We start from the raw sequence: 21098 nt of genomic DNA on the forward strand, positions 1-21098 counted from the left end.
ACTGTAACACTGACACCTCCGATCTATCCTTCGGAGGTATCAGTGTTACCAATGGCTTTCTTACTCATTATCAACTAGACAACCAACTTTTACATGATTAACTTTGATTAACATTTAAACTGCTACAATATAACTCCAACATCCAATCTGCCAATGGCTGGAATTCCCGATGGTTCAGTGTCTGGCCCACTGGATGCTGTTTCCCATGCTCCTTTAAACTCAGTCAGCCCCATTTCCTGTAATCAGTATTAAATGACTCGGTCACCATTTCCCACTCTCCCTTTAAATTCACTGGAATATTTATCACACTAATGTATAACATCTTCACATAAATGAATTAAAATATTATAATGGAGTGTTAATAGAACAACATCCAATGGTACAGTCCAGTCCAGAACCAAAAGCCCCAAGGATGCTAGATTATTGGAACTTTAATGTGATCTGCTCAACGTTTGACTCGTCTACAGCCCCTCACAGCATTACTACAAACATCTATGATTGTATGATCAGGTTCTAACCTCCTGCAATTGTCATATTTATTTTGACCTTGTTCAAAACATTTCAAAGCACATACTACCTTTTTCACACCAGTGTACTCCACTAATCAACTCCACCTCGATGCATTTTAAACTAAATCTATTTATTCCTTTAAGCCTGTGTTACAAATGCACATACTCCTTATGATTTGTATTTTAAAATTCAAATTATGTTTTTGGATTATATTTTTGCTGCCCTAAATGATGCCTTGCATTCATACCAATTTTTTGCTCAAACTCTAGAAATGACAGGAGAAATTCCTTGCTATCTACATCAGTCACCAGCCTTCTGCAAAATGCTTCAATGTACTTCAAATCCATTAAAGTGATCAACAGAACAAGTTATAAACAACAGCACCCCGATATTAAGAGGCTCTTCACAGAAGGTCTCTTTATTTTCTGTGCTTGTGGTCATCACATGATTCAAGAATTCATGCAGTCAAATGAACTCTATGGTATCTCATTCAACATTGTGCTCAATTTAAAAAGAGAACTTTAGGGAGACATTCAACGCAATAAGTAATTTGAATTCAAAGCAGAAAAGACAAATATGATGTAAAACAGTTAGTCAGCAAAGAAATCTTCAAGAAATAAAGCAAAAAACTGTAGATTAGCTATTTGAACAGGTAGCGGAAATAATTTAAAATACTTTCTTCAGTTTTTAGATACACCATGGAAACAGACCCTTCAGCCCATCATGTCCACACCGACCCACCTATCAGCCATTCACACTAGTTCTATGTTATCCCACGTTCTTAGCCACTCCCTATACAGTGGGGACAGTTATCTTGCACAACTTGCAGTTAATGAATTACTTTTGAAATGTACTTCTTGGTGAAATAGGGAAAATTGTGTGGCTTATTTGCTCAGAGCAACACTCTCAAACAGCAAGTGAATTAAAACACAGTTAACTACTTTTTGTCTACCTAGAGTTAGAAGGATGCCATTTGGCCCGTAGAATCTACGCCACCTCTCAGAACAACCACATCAATTCCATCTGCCTCCATTTTCTTGCAGCCTATTCTCTCTCACATGCCCCTCAATTCTACCCTGATTCTTCAAGCACTAGCTACACCGGGGGTAATTTACTGCCACCAAATAACCCGCAAATCACCATGTCTCCTGGATGTGGGAAGAAACTGGAGCATGCCAGGAAAAAACAAAATTAAGAGAGAATGTTCGTTCTTCAGAAAGACAGCACCAAAGGTCAGAATCAAATCTTCAATGCTGAAGCTATGAGGCAGCAGAGTTACCCACTGCAGCACCGTGCAACCTCCTGATTTGAAGACGAGGGAGAACATCGACTTTACTTTAAAGATCACGTTGCTTGCGAAATTATGCCATTAGTTCTGAACATGGCTTATCTGGTTATAAGTGAACAGATACAATTTGGAGTCATGAGAATCTTGTAGAGTGACAGAGAAGCTATTGTAATAACTAAAATGTAGAACAACCAGAGAGGAGCAATATTTAAGCAATGTGATTAGAAAAGATAATCAAAGTGGATAACCTCACATTTATTTAGAAGATTGAGGGGGGATCTTATAGAGACTTACAAAATTCTTAAGGGGTTGGACAGGCTAGATGCAGGAAGATTATTCCCGATGTTGGGGAAGTCCAGAACTAGGGGTCACAGTTTAAGGATAAGAGGGAAGTCTTTTAGGACCGAGATAAGAAAACCATTTTTTACACAGAGAGTGGTGAATCTGTGGAATTCTCTGCCACAGAAGGTAGTTGAGGCCAGTTCATTGGCTATATTTAAGAAGGAGTTAGATGTGGCCCTTGTGGCTAAAGGGATCAGGGGGTATGGAGAGAAGGCAGGGATGGGATACTGAGTTGGATGATCAGCCATGATCATATCGAATGGCGGTGCAGGCTCGAAGGGCCGAATGGCCTACTCCTGCACCTATTTTCTATGTTTCTATAAATTTGATTCAAATTGTAGAAACAAGGAATGGCAGATGCTGATCAATACACAAAAGAACAAACTGCTGGAGTAACTCAGCAGATCAGGCAGCATCTCTGCAGAGCATAAATAGATGACAATATGGGTCCAGACTCTTCAGGGCTGGAGCTGAGGCAGCAGAATTACCTACTACATCATCCTGCAAGCATCTAATTTGATGACAAGGGAGAGAGTCCACTACGAAAGATGAATTTAATTGTGAAATGTGATTGTGATTCAATCAGTCTGAACCCAAAACATCACCTACCCATGTTTTCCAGAGATGCTGCCTGACCTGCTGAGTTATTCCAGCACTTTGTATCCTCTCAAATTATTCAAGCTGTGTTTGGGCATATAATTAATTTGGAGAAAGAATTTCAAGTGAAACTAGAAATTATGGTGTGGCAGAAGTGGGGCTTCAAAATTGTGGAAGGAAATATAATTTGTCACGGATGAAGAAGAGACAACTGGTTCAAAGTCTGGTCTAAAATAGGAAAACCAGCAGATTTGAATGTGAATCTTCCATTTTGGAAGAATCACATTAGATCCTGAGGCATGCTTGCATGTTTCTTGACATTTGAGTCAATGCTAATTCTAAGCCAGCCTTATTGTTGTTCCAAGGTTCTGAAGAAATGGCAAGGGGTCATTCTACTAGTCTGAAAGACAGTAATGAGTGGTCATAATTTTACAATGCCTAATACACAGATGTAGCACTTTTATGAAAGGGTAAAAGCTATCAGATAAAATCTCATTTCAACAGTTGAGAACATAATCCAGACTGACAGCCCCATGCACACAGAGAAATCGCCACTATGTTTTTCACGGGACTGCAAATCAAACTCAAGAGATAAAACTGATCCGAGACCATGAATCTTAGAAAAGAAGCAGTTTTCTCCAATGGACAGACGACATTTCAGGACGGGACCATTCCTTAGACGAGCATCTTGGTCAAGTTGGGCTCAAGGGCATGCAACGCTGCTGTATGACTCTATAACAATCTGAATTGAAGTCTTACCATGCCAATGCTGTGTTGAAAGGTCTGTAATCTGTTTGTAGAGTGCCGCAGATTCCTCTGCATCGATGCTAAGAAAAATTCCCAGTACGAGTTCCGTAGCCAATCGTTTGAACATTTCATAAATTGCAACAGGCTCTTTGCTGATGGAATAAAATTTATAAAAACAAATCAAAACTCAATTAAAGCAGCGCATTTAAAAATTACTGTGGTAAAATGAAAGGTAAATCAGGGTAATGACCAATCTTTGCAGGTCAGCCTGTGAACACTGATTGTGTGTTTTATTTCTAAACTGAGCATGAATATGAGTGTAGATGCAGAGGTAAAAATTAAACAAGTAGTCCACTATCCCATGGGCCAACAGGCCTAACATCCCTCCACAGTTTTTCACCGTTCCACCTCAGAAGCCACTTACCTGACTGAGTTCTACCCCATTGCCTACTACATTAACCTAACCCCGAACTGTAGTTGAATTTACCATAATTCTCCCCTTTCCAGGTGTCTCAGTCACAGGGGACCCACACTTACCTGAACTACACCTTCTCCTGTCTAGTTTAGTTTAGAGATACAGCGCGGAAACAGGCCCTTTGGCCCACCGAGTCTGCACTGACTAGCGATTCACGCACACTAGCACTATCCTACGCAATAGGAACAATTTACAATTTTTACCTAAACCAATTAAACTACAAACCAGGAAGTCTCTGGAATGTGGGAGGAAACTGGAGCTCCTGGAAAAACCCAGGCGGACATAGGGAGAATGTACAAACTCCGTACAGGCAGCGCCCATAGTCAGGATTGAACCCGGGTCTCTGGAACTGTAAGGCAGCAACTCTACCTCTGCGCCACTACATCTGTCCCTATAGATGTTCCTATATCTCTCTTCTCTCACATCCATTCAGTGATCACAGCAGTCCATGTAGATGAGACATAGATTCAAGTGCATCCCCTCTAACTTCATCTACTGTATCTGGTGTTCCCGATAGTCTCCTTTACATTGGCGAGATCAAGAATAGACCCTGCGACTGTTTCGCCAAACACGTGCACTCTCTCTACCAAGGCTTACTGGATCGTCCGGTTGCTAACCATTTTAACCCCCTTCCCATACTGACCTATCTTTCCTGGGCCTCCTCCATTGTCTGATTGAAAGCACACACAAACTGGAGGAACTGCACTTCATATTCCACGGGTGGCTTACAACCCAACATTTAATTCTCAAATTCTAGGTAACTTATCTAAACCCCCACCGCTCCCCCCCTCCTCTCTTCCTTGTTCCCCATCTGGAATGCACCCATTCCTCCCCTCCCCCTACATTCCTTCCTCTAGCTTCACAATTCGCAACTCTTCTATCCTTATCTCACACCTATCGTTTCAGCTTGGGCCTTAGTCCAGCCAGTTGCCTCACCTGCATCCATCTATCATTCGCCTGTCCCTCCTCTCTCACCCCATGAGTCTGACAAAAGGTCCTGTCCCGAAGTATGTTCTCCAGAAGTACTGCCTGGCCTGCTGAGTTACTCCAGAACTATGTGCTTTTTTGTTTTTTCATTATAATTTTGTCCAGCTTCCGTTAGAATGTATAGAGAGGCTCAAGGAACATTTTTGTGGCAATCTCCAGCTTCAGTCTCCAGCCTGTAAATAGGCCCAGGGGGAAAATACATTTTGTAGAGTACAAAAGGGTTACAAAATATATGTTAGATAAAAGTATCTGATTAAGCAATAAATGAATGGCGATGCACTGTCATCTCAAAGTTGGCCTCTGCCTTGGAGGGAAAGTTGTCGATGAGTTTGTTTCCCTTATCTTCTCACATGGTACAGGTTACAGGTTTAGGAAGTGCTGTTAAACATTGCAGTTACTGCAGTGCACTTAGTTGATAAACACAAAATCCCAAACAAATAGCAGGACGCAGCCACTTAGTCTCTAAAGCCTGCACCTCCTGTGCTCCAAGGAATAGAGACCCAGCCTACTCAACCTCTCCCTACAGTTCACACCCTCTAGTCCTGGCAACATCCTCGTTAATCGGCTCTGAACACTTTCAAGCTTGACAATATCTTTCCTATAACATGGTGCCCAGAACTGAACACAATATTCTAAATGCGGTCTCAGCAACGTCTTATACAACTGCAACATGACCTCCCAACTTCTATACTCTATACTCTGACCGATGAAGGCCAATGTGCCAAAAGCCTTTTTGACCACCTTATCTACCTGTGACTCGACCTTCAGGGAACCATGCACCTGCACTCCTAGATCCCTCTGCTCTACAACACTCCACAGAGGCGTACCATTCACTGTGTGGGTCCTGCCCTTATTAGAGGTCCCAAAATGCAACACCTTACACTTCGCTGTATTAAATTCTATCAATTATTGTTGGCTCAAAAATAAATTTATGCTCTTACCTTTGTGCAAGGTCCTTCAGATTCCTTGTACATACTCTAAACAAAACAAATGCCATTATAAAACGATGCATTTTAAAATAAAACAATTTCAAAAAATATACATTTTAAAATAAAACTAAGTTGAAAGAGTTACCAACAAATATTACAATACGCCTTATCAAATTTTGCTACCAAAAGTTTAAGATGCAATTAAAATGAAGGATATCCAAGTTAAATTTGATGAACTCCGTCATCAACCATTCCACATTGGATTGTTAATTGAATGACGAAGGATGGTTTTGGTTGATAGTTTTCGCTTTTATGCACCTAATATACATAGTCCCTTATATGACATGCACACTGTTTAGTGGACTTTCAACACAGGGAGACAGGAAGCAAAGAGTCGGAATTAACGGGTCCTTTTCAGACTGGCAGGCAGTGACTAGTGGGGTGCTGCAGGGCTCGGTGCTGGGACCAGTTATTTACTATATATATTAACGATTTAAGGGAAGTAAATGTGACATCTCCAAGTTTGCGGATGACACAAAGTTGGGTGGCAGTGTGTGCTGCGATCAGGATGCTATGAGGCTGCAGGGCGACTTGGATATGTTGGGCGAGTGGGCAGATGCAGTATAATGTGGGTAAATGTTTGGTCATAAGAACAGGAAGGCAGATTATTATCTGACTGGTGTCAGATTAGGAAAAGGGGAGGTGCAACGAGACCGGGGTGTGCTTGTAGATCAGTCAGGTACAGCAGGCAGTTAAGAAAACTAATGGCATGTTGGCCTTCATTGCAAGAGGATTTGAGCTTAGGTGCAAGGAGGTTCTACTGCAGTTGTACAGGGCCCTCGTGAGACCACACCTGGAGTATTGTATGCAATTTTGGTCTAATTTGAGGAAGGACATGATTGCTATTGAGGGAGTGCAGTGTAGGTTCACCAGGTTAATTCCCGGGATGGCGGGACTGACATATGATGAAAGAATGGATCGACTGGGCTTGTATTCACTGAAATTTAGGAGGATGAGAGGGATCTTATAGAAACATATAACATTCTTAAAGGACTGGACAGGCTGGATGCAGGAAAAATGTTCTGGATGTTGGGCAAGTCTAGAATCAGGGGTCACAATTTAAGAATAAGGGGTGCGCCATTTAGGACTGAGATGAGGAAAAACATTTTCATGCAGAGAGTTGAGAATCTGTGGAATTCTATCCACATAAGGCAGGAGGCCAATTCACTGGATGTTTTCAAGAGAAATTTAGATTTAGCTCTTAGGGCTAAAGGAATCAAGGTATATGGGGAAAAAGCAGGAACGGAGTACTCATTTTAGATGATCAGCCATGATCATATTGAATGGCGGTGCTGGCTCGAAGGACCGAATGGCCTACTCCTGCACCTATTTTGCTATGTTTCTACCTCACACGTTTGCATATTATATTCCACCTGACATTTCCTCACCCATTGCTTAACCCGTTACTGCACTCTCAAAACCTCCAAGCATTCTTCTTGCAGCTCACACTGCCGGCTAATGTTGGGATCAGTTGCAAGCCTAGATAAATTACACTTGGTCCCCTCAGTTAAATCATTGCGAACAAATAATAATCCTGGTGGCATCTCACTAGTCATAGTCTCCAAACAAAATACTTATATTCTCAGAAATATAGGCTGTGGGCCGAGGAGCTTTTTCGTTCAAGTTTGTGACCCAACTCACGGAACTACCTGAATTTTTAACATATTGTGTAAAAATATTATATAAATCAAAACTTAAACTCGTCAAGAACAAAACCTGCACATTTTTAAAAAATATGACAAAAACTTCCAATTTTCCGAGTAGTAATTGTCCAATCAATGTACGCTTGACATTGAGGTCGGATGCAAATTGACCAATCCCGTGCTTTGTTTTATGGTCGCTAGGCAGCAAGGACCCTGGGATCATGGCTGCCTCCTTATTACCAAAGATCCTATAGCAAACAAGATAGATCACTCGACGAAAAAGACGTAGTACGGTCATGGGCAGATTCATAAGTAATTTTCGGTCCCATTTCCGTAACCGGCTTCCGTATCCGCACCAAAGATCCCATAGGATACTAGTGCGGAGACGGAAGCCAGTAACGCAAACATCCTCGTAAATATAAAAGTTATTTGGGAAAAATCTTCTCCTCATTATCAGAATTATAATTTAATAACACAAACTGTTCCCCCGCAACACTGATTACACTGCGAGTCGGGTCGGGTTAATGAAATGGATGGAAAGAAAAGGCCCACATTCCGCTCCGTTGCGTACTATACGTCAGCCCATTGCATTTAGAAGGAGTGGTCTATCTGGCTTGCTATAGGATCTTTGCTTATTACATCAAAACAATAGCAAGGTTTCCAAGGAATAAAGGTAATGCAAACCTTGTTGATAATTTTGTTTTTCATTTGATTTATCTTTATAAAGTTATGATGTGAACTGTTAAATAAAAATGATATATAACAAATGTAGAGCTAGGGTTAGGGTTAGGGTCATGGTCAGGGTCAGTCGGTCAATCTGTCGGTCGGGCTTGTCGGTAGGCCGATGGATGCTGTGGAGGATCGGTCGGGCCGCCAGTGGGTGGTGAGAGTGGCCGGGCTGCCGGTGGGTCGTGAGAGTGGTCAGCCGGGCCGGGCCGCCGGTGGGTCATGAGAGTGGCCGGGCCGCTGATCGATGGTGAGAGTGGTCGGTCCACCGGTGGGTGCTGCCAGTGGTCGGACGGCCAGTGGATGGTGAGAGTGGCCGGGCCGCCGGTGGATGGTGAGAGTGGCCAGGCAGCCGGTGGATGCTGCGAGGGGTCGGTCGGTCTGTCGGTAGGCCGGTGTTGCAGCGAGCGTGCGGGTCGTCTGACGGAGCCGGCGTATGGTGGTGCTGAAGGCGGGCCGGGCGGTGTGCAGGGCAGTGCTGCTCCCCACCATCATCACCACGATGATCGAGAAGGGTATGCTGGCCGAGGTGGACGCGCTGCGGGGCCACACGTATGGAGCCTGCAGCCGGTCCCAAAGCGGCTGCAGCTCCAGCCATGGGCAGCTCTGGAAGGGGGGCGAGTTAGGGTTAGGGACTTTCCTGTCAGTGGAAGATACCATAACCTTCCCCCAGCCTGGCACTGCCCCATGTGGTGATGAGAACTGTTGCCCATCTGTGCCCACAGCAGATTTTGAGAAAACATATATCTTGCAAAGCTCAAAACTTACACACAATTAAATATTTCCACATCTTTGAAATCCCAGGACATTGATTCCACTAAGCCAAGAACAGGAAAATGAGCATCTCACTGATATGTGATGATGCATCAGAGACAAATTTCCACCATTGCTCCACAATCCAGATATCTTAGAAAAATAGGAATGGGGATATGACCATGGCATTCCATTTTAAAGTTAGAAGGATCCAGAGACAGGTGCCAAGCTTAACCTGCAGGCACACCTCACTTCTGTGATGTATGATGGCAAAGCCAAATGTAGTGCTGTTACTGGTAAAGAAGAACACATCTCAGCAGTGAGTACCCAGCTCAGGGAGACACCATCTATTTTAATTGTTAGCCAACAGAGCCTTAAAGGCCAAGGTTGGTTATATTTAGATCCTGGTTAAGTTTGGAGCTAATTCCAGTTAACTTGCAATGTGGAATTTTGAGTGTACAATATTTAAGAGAAGTAGAACTGTTTTTGTATTATTTACTTACTTATTAGTAAAGTTATATTTACTTTCAGGATCTGGGAACTGCCTGCAATTATTGGCAGTTCCTCAAGGAGGTGGTGCTGAGCTGTTGCAGTTCTTCCAGTGCTGTTGGGCAAGGTGTTCCCGGATTTAGCAGGTAGCAGCTTCTCAGTTGTTTTTAGAGTAGCCTGGGCAAGTACTGTAACTAACTGCTTCACTATGTAGATAGGACACACTTACGTGACTGTACACAAGTGGCAATGAAATATTTGAGAACATCCATTAGTTAAAACCCCCACTTACCTGTATCTGCCTTTGTACTCGCTTGCACCTCTCTTCCAGCTTTCTCCCCCTTACTATACTCACTCAGAAAGGTCCCAACTCAAAATATCGCCTGTGTTCTCCAGAAATGCCGCCTGATCTGCCGCATTTCTCTAGAATTTAGTGCCCTATTTTTCCTCCAGCAGTTTGTTTGTGTAGTTTTAGTCTACTGCCTACACTCTAGGGACAATTTACAGAAGCCAATTAACCTACAAACCTGCAACTCATTGGGAGGAGGAAAAGCACATGGTCACAGGGAGAACATACAAACTTCAATCTTTGGCTCCAGATTCCAGCGTCTATAGCAAGGGTTCCCAGACTGGGGTAAACGTACCTTAGGGGGTAAATTATGCCTGCCCAGGGTGTAAATTTGTTGTTTCTGGATTTGTGCATATTTTCTCTCATTGACTGACTGTGTTTGGTTCTGGTATACCGGTATCTGTTCATCATTAGTTGTTCATAAATAAGTGAAATAATATTGTTATGTGCTATGTGCTAACATTGTTATGTGCTATATTGCCAGGGGTACACGGGATGAAAAAGGTTGGGAACCCCTATCTACAGCCTCTCGTGTCACGTGTAGATTTTCTATTGTTGGAGGTTGAGACTGCCTGGTAGCAATGCGGTGTGAATGTTAGTTGCCACTTTTCAGTCCATCCCTGTATGTTGTCTATGGCTTGCTTAATTCAGAAATCGACTATTTCATTTGCCGAGTGGAATCTAACATTGTGTAATCATCAGCAAACCTTATGATGGACGGATTGCATGCAAATAATGTTTTTCACTATATCCTGGTTCATGTGACAAGTTATAAATCAGTACCAATACAAAGAGCATTATTGCTGGATCACACTTCAAACTTGGGAAAAGTTATTGAAATTGTTACTAAGTTTAAGATAGTAACTCAAGCATTCACAATTAGCCTAGAATAATTAACCTCCAAAGTTACTTACCTGTTAATACAATCTTTATGAGTTTCAAGCGCTTTGTTGTTAAATAACTGCATCAGTGACAGTCTCAATAACTGTGCCTCTTCTCCTAAATACAGCAAGAGAAACCTTCTGGTGAAAACATGCACATTGGGAAATCTATTAAAAAACCTGTATAAGCCGAAGAGATCACGTCTTCAAATACCAAATAAATACTAAGATTATTCAGTGAAAATACCAGTTATTTTTAAAAGGCAAATTATCAATATGCAACTTGAGAAATAAGCCCAAATCCTTTTACATGCAAATAATGTGGAATGCACTACCAGATAGTGTTTGAAGCAGAGGACAGCGACATATAAGGCTGAATTAGACAGGAAAATAAATTGAAAGATAGAACAAGAAAGAACATGCCTTTTGATTAAACCCCAAAGATCACTCAGCCAAACAATGCCTGTTATTGCATTTTTATTCAATGTAAAACATTCCCACACATTTTTTGGTGTCAAGCAACCAACACCGCAGCCGCTTTACTCACAGCAAGAATTCAACAAGCCAGCAAGCATTTAATCTGTTTCTGGTGGATTTCGGTGATGTTATTTTTTGGGCAATGAAGCCACAGAATTATGTGTTCCTTTATAAAGGCTGCTAATGGATCTCAGTTGTCCATCTGCACATCCACAGCACTTAAGATGGCATTACCCCTTTTATAGAAAACTGTGTTTAAGATTTGTTGCCAGATTGCCTGCGGCCATGTAAATGCTCTCCAAGCAAACAACCATCTTTTGATGCCATGATGCAAGCAACAAAATGTTCACTTCTTGTGGCTGCCTCTGGTTTCATTCCTTTTCGCTTGACCATTGTATTTAATCAGTCTGAAGAAGGGTCTCAACCAGAAACATCACCTATCCATGCTGCCTGACCTGCTGAGTTACTCCAGTATTTTATGGCCTTTTGTGTATTAACCAGCATCTGCAGTTCTTTGTTTCTACATTATATAATCAATACCATGTTGTTCTTATATTTACGTTTTAACCCTCAAATTTTTGACTTGGGTGCCCAAGTGATAATATTCAACATAAATAAATGTTACTCAATTTTTATTCATGGTATTACCCGACTGAATAGCTTGTAAATTTTGCATTTATAGAGCATTTATACTCAAGATTTCCTCTGATCAAGATGCAGAAGAGAAATGCGCTAAATTTTATTTGCTGCGAAGCATTTAGATGTGAAGTAGCAGCGATTTAAATCACTTCAGGAGACTGAAACTCTTCAGCAGATAAGCAGTTCCAGAATTTAATGAAATAGATAAACACAAATATAGTTGTGAATGAATACTTAAACAAGGGTTTAAAAACCATTCATAGCTTTTTTTGTAACATCTTTCCTCCTTCACCCACATCCATGTCAAGTTTATTGTCATAAGCACAAGTCCATTGAGGTACAGATACAATAAAACATCTTGCTTACAGTGGCTTACAGTGCATCACAGGCACTTCGACTCCAACAAACACAAAAACATAAATTGTGCATAAATTATACAAGACTATGAAAAGAAAAAGATCGGAAAAAAATTAGTACAACAAACACAATTAGAAAACAAGACTATGGGATCTGCAGTTCCTTCTTACACAATCCAGTGTGGAAGTTGCATGTTAACTGTGACCATGTGGATTTTCTTCAGGGCTGCCATTTCTTCCCACATCTCAAAAGACATGCAAGGAGGTGGGCTAGTTGGTTAGTGTAAATTGCCCCAGGTGTTTAGATGTGTAACAGAATTTGTACTAAGTTGGTGGGGGTTGGAAGAATAAAATGGGCAAAAATAGAATTTGTGTAAAAATGAGTGCTTAATGTCTGGTTTGATAGACTGATGTGCCTTTTTCAATCTTGTATCACTCTATGACCAGAACAAATTATTAGAAATTATAGCAAGCTGGCCAACATGACTCATTGAACATGTTGGAGAGCGATGATATTTCACCTCCGTGGAAGTACTGCAATTAGACACCATATGCTTCATAAGCAATGGTGAAATAATCAATTATAGGAGTGAATCAAGAACACTGTTCGAAAAGTAACATTTCAAACAATTGGAGATACCGTCTAAATCAGTTTAATAAAAAGATTTACTTTCAGGGTTAATGGTTTCTACACAAAGTGATAAAAACAGGAAATGAACTTTCAGGTGTATATAATTCCTGGATATACTTAAAACAATTGGTTGGGGTCTTCAGCAATGTAAAATGGCAAGTTGAAGGAGAAAATGTTATTTAAAAATTTTTGGACCAACATTTAACCAACCTTTTTGTCAAGAAGGGAAGTAACATCTGCTGGTACACAAAAATGCTGGAGAAACTCAGCGGGTGCAGCAGCATCTATGGAGCGAAGGAAATAGGCGACGTTTCGGGCCAAAGCCCTTCTTCAGACTGATGGGGGGTGGGGGGGGAGAAGGAAGGAAAAATGGAGGAGGAGGAGCCCGAGGGCGGGGGGATGGGAGGAGACAGCTCGAGGGTTAAGGAAGGGGAGGAGACAGCAAGGGCTAGCAAAACTGGGAGAATTCAACGTTCATGCCATCCGGACGCAAGCAACCCAGGCGAAATATGAGGTGCTGTTCCTCCAATTTCCGGTGTTGCTCACTCTGGCAATGGAGGAGACCCAGGACAGAGAGGTCGGATTGGGAATGGGAGGGGGAGTTGAAGTGCTGAGCCACCGGGAGTTCAGGTAGGTTATTGCGGACTGAGCGGAGGTGTTCGGCGAAACGATCGCCCAACCTCCGCTTAGTCTCCCCGATGTAAATCAGCTGACATCTAGAGCAGCGGATGCAGTAGATGAGGTTGGAGGAGATACAGGTGAACCTTTGTCGCACCTGGAACGACTGCTTGGGTCCTTGAATGGAGTTGAGGGGGGAGGTGAAGGGACAGGTGTTGCATTTCTTGCGGTTGCAACGGAAAGTGCCCGGGGAGGGGGTGGTACAGGAGGGAAGGGAAGAATTGACAAGGGAGTTGCGGAGGGAGCGGTCTTTGCGGAAGGCAGACATAGGGGGAGATGGGAAGATGTGGCGAGTGGTGGGGTCACGTTGGAGGTGGCGGAAATGGCGGAGGATTATTTGTTGTATTTGCCGGCTGGTGGGGTGAAAGGTGAGGACTAGGGGGACTCTGCCCTTGTTGCGAGTGCGGGGATGGGGAGAGAGAGCAGTGTTGCGGGGTATGGATGAGACCCTCGTGCGAGCCTCATCTATGGTGGCGGAGGGGAATCCCCGTTCCCTGAAGAACGAGGACATTTCCGATGCCCTGGTGTGGAACGTCTCATCCTGGGAACAGATGCGGCGTATGTCGCATCAATGTCTAAGACAGAACTGCAGATGGACATTAAACCAAAGATAGACACAAAAAGCTGGAGTAACTCAATAGGATAGGCAGCATCTCTGGAGAGAAGGAATGAGTGACTTTTTGGGTCGAGACTCTTCTTCTCGACTGAAGGGTCTTGACCTGAAACGTCATCCATTCCTTCTCTCCAGAGATGCTGTCTGTCCCCGCTGAGTTACTCCAGCTTTTTGTGTCTACTTTCAACTCATTGTATTCAGAACTATCTAAGATTTTGTCCACTCATCCAGTGATGTCCTCAAGTGATTCCACAACCCTAAACTGGACTGGAAATTAAAATTCAATGTTCTGGAGCTCCAAGTAGTCACTTGTATCTTGTCATTTTCCTCCCAGGTTTCATTATGACCTTGCTTGGGAGCCTCATTTTAATCCCCAAGTGTATTAACCATGCCTTCTGTGTTGGGTCCTTCCAACAATGAGGAATGCACGATGAGAGCAGCCTGCTATCAGCACAGAATGTTAAAAATCAATCAGAAACTAGTTTCTTAGATCCAAATTACTAAAGTTGGAAAATTACATTAAAATGGTATAAAGTGAACAAACAACCACTACCATTCATGAATAGCTTTCAGTAATATATATCCCTTTAAGATTAAAACAAACTACAGGAAAAATGGTCCAACTGTAGCCATCAAGAAAATAGATTGAAGCAAAGTAATAAAGCAATAAAGCCCAGGCTGGACCAGGGTACTGATAAGAAAAAGGTCAATGAAACACTGACGCAGCCTCTTAAGAAATAAAAAAATAAAAAATCAGACAAGAGCTTCTACAAACATGTAAAAAGGAAGATTAGATAGTTTAAGTTTAGGATTATTGTCATGTACCAAGGTACAGTGAAAAGCTTTATTTTGCAGGATATCCAGACAGATCAGATATACCATACATAGATACAATCAATTCAAAGTCAAGTACAATAGGTAGAGCAAAGCAGAAGATAGAATGCAGAATATAGTTCCATGCATTGTAGCATATTAGTTCCATAGACATTGTGGGACCCTTAAACAGAAATTTCTATCAGGAAATAAAATAACAGCAGAATTTTGTACAGGCAGCTTCATGGAAGACACAGAAAATCTCAAACATCATTACAGGTCCACCACCAATATTCCGGCAACTGATGGTCTGGCATCTCCTTTAATATGGACAAAATTCACAAGAGCATCCTTGAAATTCCTACCACCTGGATGGGGTGTCTAGGCCAGGAAAAGCGGCAGATCCAGACATTCGCCAATCGGCAAGTCAAATTTGCCCCTTGCGGCCAGGGCTCTGGAACTCCAGCCCCTCCGGAGCAGACAGATCTGTTCCCATAGTCGACTTCTGAGGCCGACTTTGCAGGAAGGTATCTCAGTCCTTCGACGGCCTAGGCAAGCCGTTCCAGTACAGTTGGACTCCTTTTAGAGGCTGTGACCTCTGTTGGTCCAGCAAAATGGACAACCCAGAAATGCTCTGGAACCAAGGGTGCTGGAAAATCGGTAGTGGACCTGTATTATTAATAATAAGTATGAAAGTACCAAAAAAACATAAAAGAGGATTAAATCTGCAAAAACTAATAATGTGGACCCCAATCTGGACCCCGTTCCCGCCTTCTCCCTATATCTCCTGACTCTGCTATAAAGATATAAAGAGCCCTATCTAGCTCTCTCTTGAAAGTATCCAGAGAACCGGCCTCCACTGCCCTCTGAGGCAGAGAATTCCACAGACTCACAACTCTCTGTGAGAAAAAGTGTTTCCTCATCTCCATTCTAAATGGCTTACCCCTTATTCTTAAACTGTGCCCCCTGGTTGTGGAGGAGGCTGAGGCAAGGAGGCTGCACTTGATTCGAAATTTGTGATTTTTTTTGTCCACTGAAGAAATGGCAGGCAAGTTGGTACAGTGTGTTTCCTGCAGGACGTGGGAACTCAGGGACACCGCTGGTGCTTCTGACAACAACACCTGCAGAAATTGTGTCCAGGTGCAGCTCCTGAATGAACGTGTTATGGAACTGGAGCAGCAACTGGATGACCTCAGGACCATCCGGGAAAACAAGAGTTTCCTGGACAAGACCTTCATTGAGGTTGTCACACCAAGGATACAGGAAGAATGAAAGTGGGTGACTATGATAAAGAGTAGTAAACGTGGCGGGCAGGAGACCTATTGAAAACAGGTGCACCCTCTTGGGAACGGACGACACGACAAGATTGTGTGGTAGTCAGGGCTGTGATTCCAACCCTAGTGCCGAGGCTCAATGGGGAAGAGTGACGTCAGGCAGAGCCGTAGTGATGGCAGACTCCATCGTCAGAGGTGCAGGCAGGAGATTCTGCGGCAGCAGGCGAGACTCCAGGATGGTGTGTTGCCCCCCTGGTGCCAGAGTCCAGGACGTCTCGGAGCGGCTGCACGGCATCCTCAAGAGTGAGGGGGAGCAGCCGGAGGTTGTTGTGCATGTTGGCACAAATGATATAGGAAGAGGAAGGAGGTTCTACTACAAGAATTTACAGAATTGGGTAGAAGACTGAAAAGCTGGACCTGCGGGTTAGTGATCTCAGGATTGCTTCCAGTACCCCGTGCTAGTGAAGGTAAGAATAGGAAGATAGGGGAAATGAATGTGTGGCTGAGGAGTTGGTGCAGGGGGCAGGGATTCAGATTTCTGAATCGTTGTGATCTCTTCCGGGGCAGGGGTGACCAGTATAAAAGGGTAACCTAAACTGGAGAGGGACAAACATCCTAGCGCGAAGGTTTGCTAATGCTACACGGGAGGGTTTAAACTAGATTGGCAGGGGAGTGGGATCTCGTGCAGGACAGAGTCACGTGAGAAGCTGGTATGGAGGTTGGTGTGGGAAAGGTTAGTGGACAGAAAGGCGGAGAGCAGGGAAGGAGGGTTGGTTTAAACTGCACATATTTTAATGCAAGGGGCCTGACAGGTAAGGCAGATGAGCTTAGGGCGTGGATAGGTACGGGCGACTGGGACGTTAAGGGAGGACTGGCAACTCAATGTTCCAGAGTACAGGAGCTTCAGGAGAGACAGGGGTGAGAAAAAGAGGAGGGGGGGGGGTTGCATTGTTGGTTAAGCAGGATGTCACAGCTGTGTTCAGAAGTGACATTATGTATGGTTCGCCTAGTGAGGCTATATTGGTGGAGCTGAGGAACAGGAAAGGGATGATCACCTTGTTGGGGGTGTACTACAGACCCCCGTATGTCAACAGGAATCAGAAGAACAAATGTGCCAGGAGATTGCAGACAGCTGCAGGTCAAATAAGGTTGTTGTAGTAGGGGATTTTAACTTTCCCAATATAGACAGGGAAAATCATATCGTGAAGGGTTTAGATGGGGTGCAATTCCTAAATAGTGTTCAGGAGAGTTTTCTTAAGCAGTATGGGGAGGCCCCCACACGTGAGAGGGCAACGCTGGATCTGGTATTGGGAAATTGGGAAGGGCAAGTTAATGAAGTGTGTGTGGAGGAGCCTTTTGGGACCAGTGACCACAGTTCGATTAGGTTTAAGATAGTTATGGATAGGGACGGAGAGGGTCCACGTGTTAAAATGCTCAACTGGGGCAAGGCCAACTTTGAGGGTAGGAGAGAAGGTCTCGCTCAAGTTGACTGGAGCAGGTTATTAGAGGGGAGAGGAACATGGACCAAGTGGGATGGTTTTAAAAGTGTACTGAAGAAAGCTCAGGATGTGTACGTCCCCGTTAAGAGTTAAGGGCAAAGCAGGCAAACGTAAGGAAGCTTCACTGGCGAGGGAAATTGAGATGTTAGTCAAAAACAAGAAGAATGCATGGGACAGGTATAGGTAGCTGGGATCAAGTGCATCCCTGGAGGAGTTTTGGGAATCAAGGAGTATCAAGGAGTATGCTAAAAAAGGAAATCAGAATGGCAAAAAGGGGCCAGGGGGTAGGTCTGACAGGTAGCATTAAGGACAATCCCAAAAGATTTTGTAAACACACAAGGGGGGAATGGGTAACTAGAGAGTGGGACCCCTCAGGGTGTGAACTATAGGGAGAGGTTGAGTAGGAGTGCAGGACGATGAGGGGAGATCTTATAGAGGTGTACAACATCATGAGGAATAGATCAGGTAGAGTCTCTTGTCCAGAGTAGGGGAATCGAAGACCAGAGGACATAGGTTAAAGGTGAAGGGGAAAGATTTAATAGGAATCCGAGGGGTAACTTATTCACACAAAGGGTGGTGGGTGCATGGAACAAGCTGCCAGACGAGGTAGTTGAGGCTGGGACTATCCCATCGATTAAGAAACAGGTACATGGATAGGACAGGTTTGGAGGGATATGGACCATGCGCGGGCAAGTGGGACTAGTGGAGCTGGGACATTGTTGGCCGGTGTGGGCAAGTTGGGCCGAAGGGCCTTTTTCCACACTGTTTCACTCTATGACTGTTTTTTAGACTGTCAGACATCCTTAAAGTAACAATCTGATGGAGGTACTCAGCAGATCAAACAGCAACTGTGAGGGAGATTGTTTGTTACCCCAGATACCAGCAACTGCAGTATCTTGCATTTCCTTAGCATTAAAGAACTGATGTGATCAATTAATGGACAGAAATAGCAATAAACAAAGAAAGTTTTGGGGGATTGGGAGGTTGTGACTATGCATGCCATAGGAATCATTGTGGGAAAACAAAGCTATTCATAATCTAAATCAATGTGTGGAAAAAAAAGTATAATATACTTAAGTTTACTGATATTCTCACAGCCCACAGTGCTAGTTTTATTTTGAAACATTTGAAAGGGACTTGGACAAGGAAGGGCAGATGATAATACAGAAAAATGTAAGAGTATTTTTAAAATATCAAGTGCTTGAAAAGACGTTTAGAGTATAATAATATCTAGATCTTTCAGCAGCAATCACAAAGTCAATATAAAGGTACAGCAAACAACTAGACATGCAAGTAGCACAAAATCCCTTATTACAATTAAATTTATTTATGCAATCATTTTTTGGGATAAACGCATCACTGGCAAGGCCAGCATTTATTACCCATGTGGTAATGGTGATGTGCCATCTTCTTGAACAAATGTAGTCCTTCATACATTTTAACAATGGTGGCAGAGAGGAGGTTCTAGGATTTGGATCCAGTGACAATAAGGAATCAGTGATATATTTCCAAATTATAACGGTGTGCAAGTTGGAATAAAATCTCCAGGTGTTGATGCTTCCATGTTCCTGCTATTCTCGTCCTTCTAGGTTGATAGATTGCTAGTCAAGGAAGCGTTGTTAGAAAAAACTTGACTTGCAACTGCAGTGCATTTTGCAAATGGTACAGATCTCCAATGATAAAGACTCACTAGCTGCTGGATACCCAAATGCTGGCCTGTTCTGTAAGAGGAAATAATTATGTGGTTGCTTCACATACGTTTTTGGTCATGATGATCATAAAGATGTTGATGTTTAAGAAGGAACTGCAGATGCTGGAAAATCGAAGATAGACAAAAATGCTGGAGAAACTCAGCGGGTGAGGCAGCATCTAAGGAGCGAAGGAAATAGGCAACGTTTGGGGTCGAGAGAAGGGTCTCGACCCGAAACATTGCGTATTTCCTTCGCTCCTTAGATGCTGCCTCACCCGTTGAATTTCTCCATCATTTTTGTCTACCTATAAAGATGTTGATGGTAGGACTCAGTGGTGCAGTACCATAGATCATGATTGGGGATGATCAGCCATGATCACATTGAATGGCGGCGCTAGCTCGAAGGGCCGAATGGCCTACTCCTGCACCTATTGTCTATCAAAGGTTGGTGATTAAACTCTCTCTGACTAGAGATGGTCATTGCCTGGTCATGTTACTGTGCCAACTAATATTTGTGGCTCAAATGTTATTTGCCACATACCAGTCCATGCCCAAATCTGGTATACACCTTGCTGCACACAAACATCGGCTGCCTCATTTCCTGAAATATTGCGAATAAAACTAAACGATGTGCAACAATCAGCAAACATCTCCACCACTGATCTTACGATAGCAAGATTGACTGACCCGAAGATCCACCTGCTGTGATGTCCTGGGGCTAATGACTGATCAACAACTATAACCTTGTGCAATGTATGACTCTGACCAGCGGAGTGTTTTACCTGGAGGTCCCCAAAGCAGTCCCTCAAGATAGAGGTGAGTTTTGCTGAGGTTGCTTGGTGCCATATTCAATCAAAAACCACCTTGATGCAGAACATCAAGTAATTGAGAGACTGAGAGCAGTCACTCTCAGCTCTGGATTTAGTTTTGCTCATTCACACCTGGACAAAACTGGATAAAGTCTGGAGCCAAGTAGTCCTGGCAATACACAAACTGGATATCAGTGAGCAAGTTATTAACTAGTATGTTCAGCTTGATAGTGTTGATGATGCCTTTTCTCACTTTGCTGATGGAATGATTGCTGGTGGACCACTTGGGCATTGGTTTGTCAGATTGGATGTGTCGGAATGTTATTAACAGTATAAACTTTGGCATCTCCAAAATATGTGTAAAACTGCCCATGTTATAAATGTGTTGAAAATAGCTTGGCAGACCTCTGGAACAGCACCTGGGACCCGTAGCCTTTGCAATATCCAATAGCCACTTCCTGGTATCATAGAGGGTGATCTGAGCAAAAGTAGACATGCCCTGCTCCTATAATATAAGACCCTCCCCAAGACCAAATCTTCATTGTTGTGTACAGAGCTCGTCACCTTATCTCAAGGACAAATATGTGGTTCACTGGGTTGATTTTTAGGATGGCAGGTTTGCCCTCAAGACGACTAGACTAGGCTCCCACGTTTAGCAAATGAGAGACATCTATTACTGACCAACATCTACTACAAACCCACTGATTCCCATGGCTATGTGGACTACACTTCTTCCCACCCTGCTTCCTGTAAGGACTCATATCTCCTACTCCAAATTCTTCGGGTCTGCGCCGCATCTGCACCCATGATGAGATGTTCCAAACCAGGGCATCGGAGATGTCC

The 21098-nt window shown here is 43.2% G+C and overlaps 1 protein-coding gene across 6 annotated transcripts in view; it reads right to left on the reverse strand.

Annotated features, from left to right (window-relative positions):
* LOC116971085 (beta-amyrin 11-oxidase-like) overlaps nt 1-21098 on the reverse strand; it is a 98026-nt gene that overhangs the window by 52096 nt on the left and 24832 nt on the right. For all 6 annotated transcript variants that reach the window (XM_033017915.1, XM_033017911.1, XM_033017910.1 and 3 more), the window contains 3 exons: nt 10810-10894; nt 5888-5923; nt 3497-3636 (listed from right to left, as the gene is read on the reverse strand). In XM_033017915.1, coding sequence (XP_032873806.1) covers nt 3497-3636; nt 5888-5923; nt 10810-10894 — 261 coding nt within the window. The remainder of the gene's footprint in view (nt 1-3496; nt 3637-5887; nt 5924-10809; nt 10895-21098) is intronic.

Source organism: Amblyraja radiata, chromosome 3, assembly GCF_010909765.2.
Source record: "Amblyraja radiata isolate CabotCenter1 chromosome 3, sAmbRad1.1.pri, whole genome shotgun sequence".
Taxonomy (NCBI): domain Eukaryota; kingdom Metazoa; phylum Chordata; class Chondrichthyes; order Rajiformes; family Rajidae; genus Amblyraja; species Amblyraja radiata.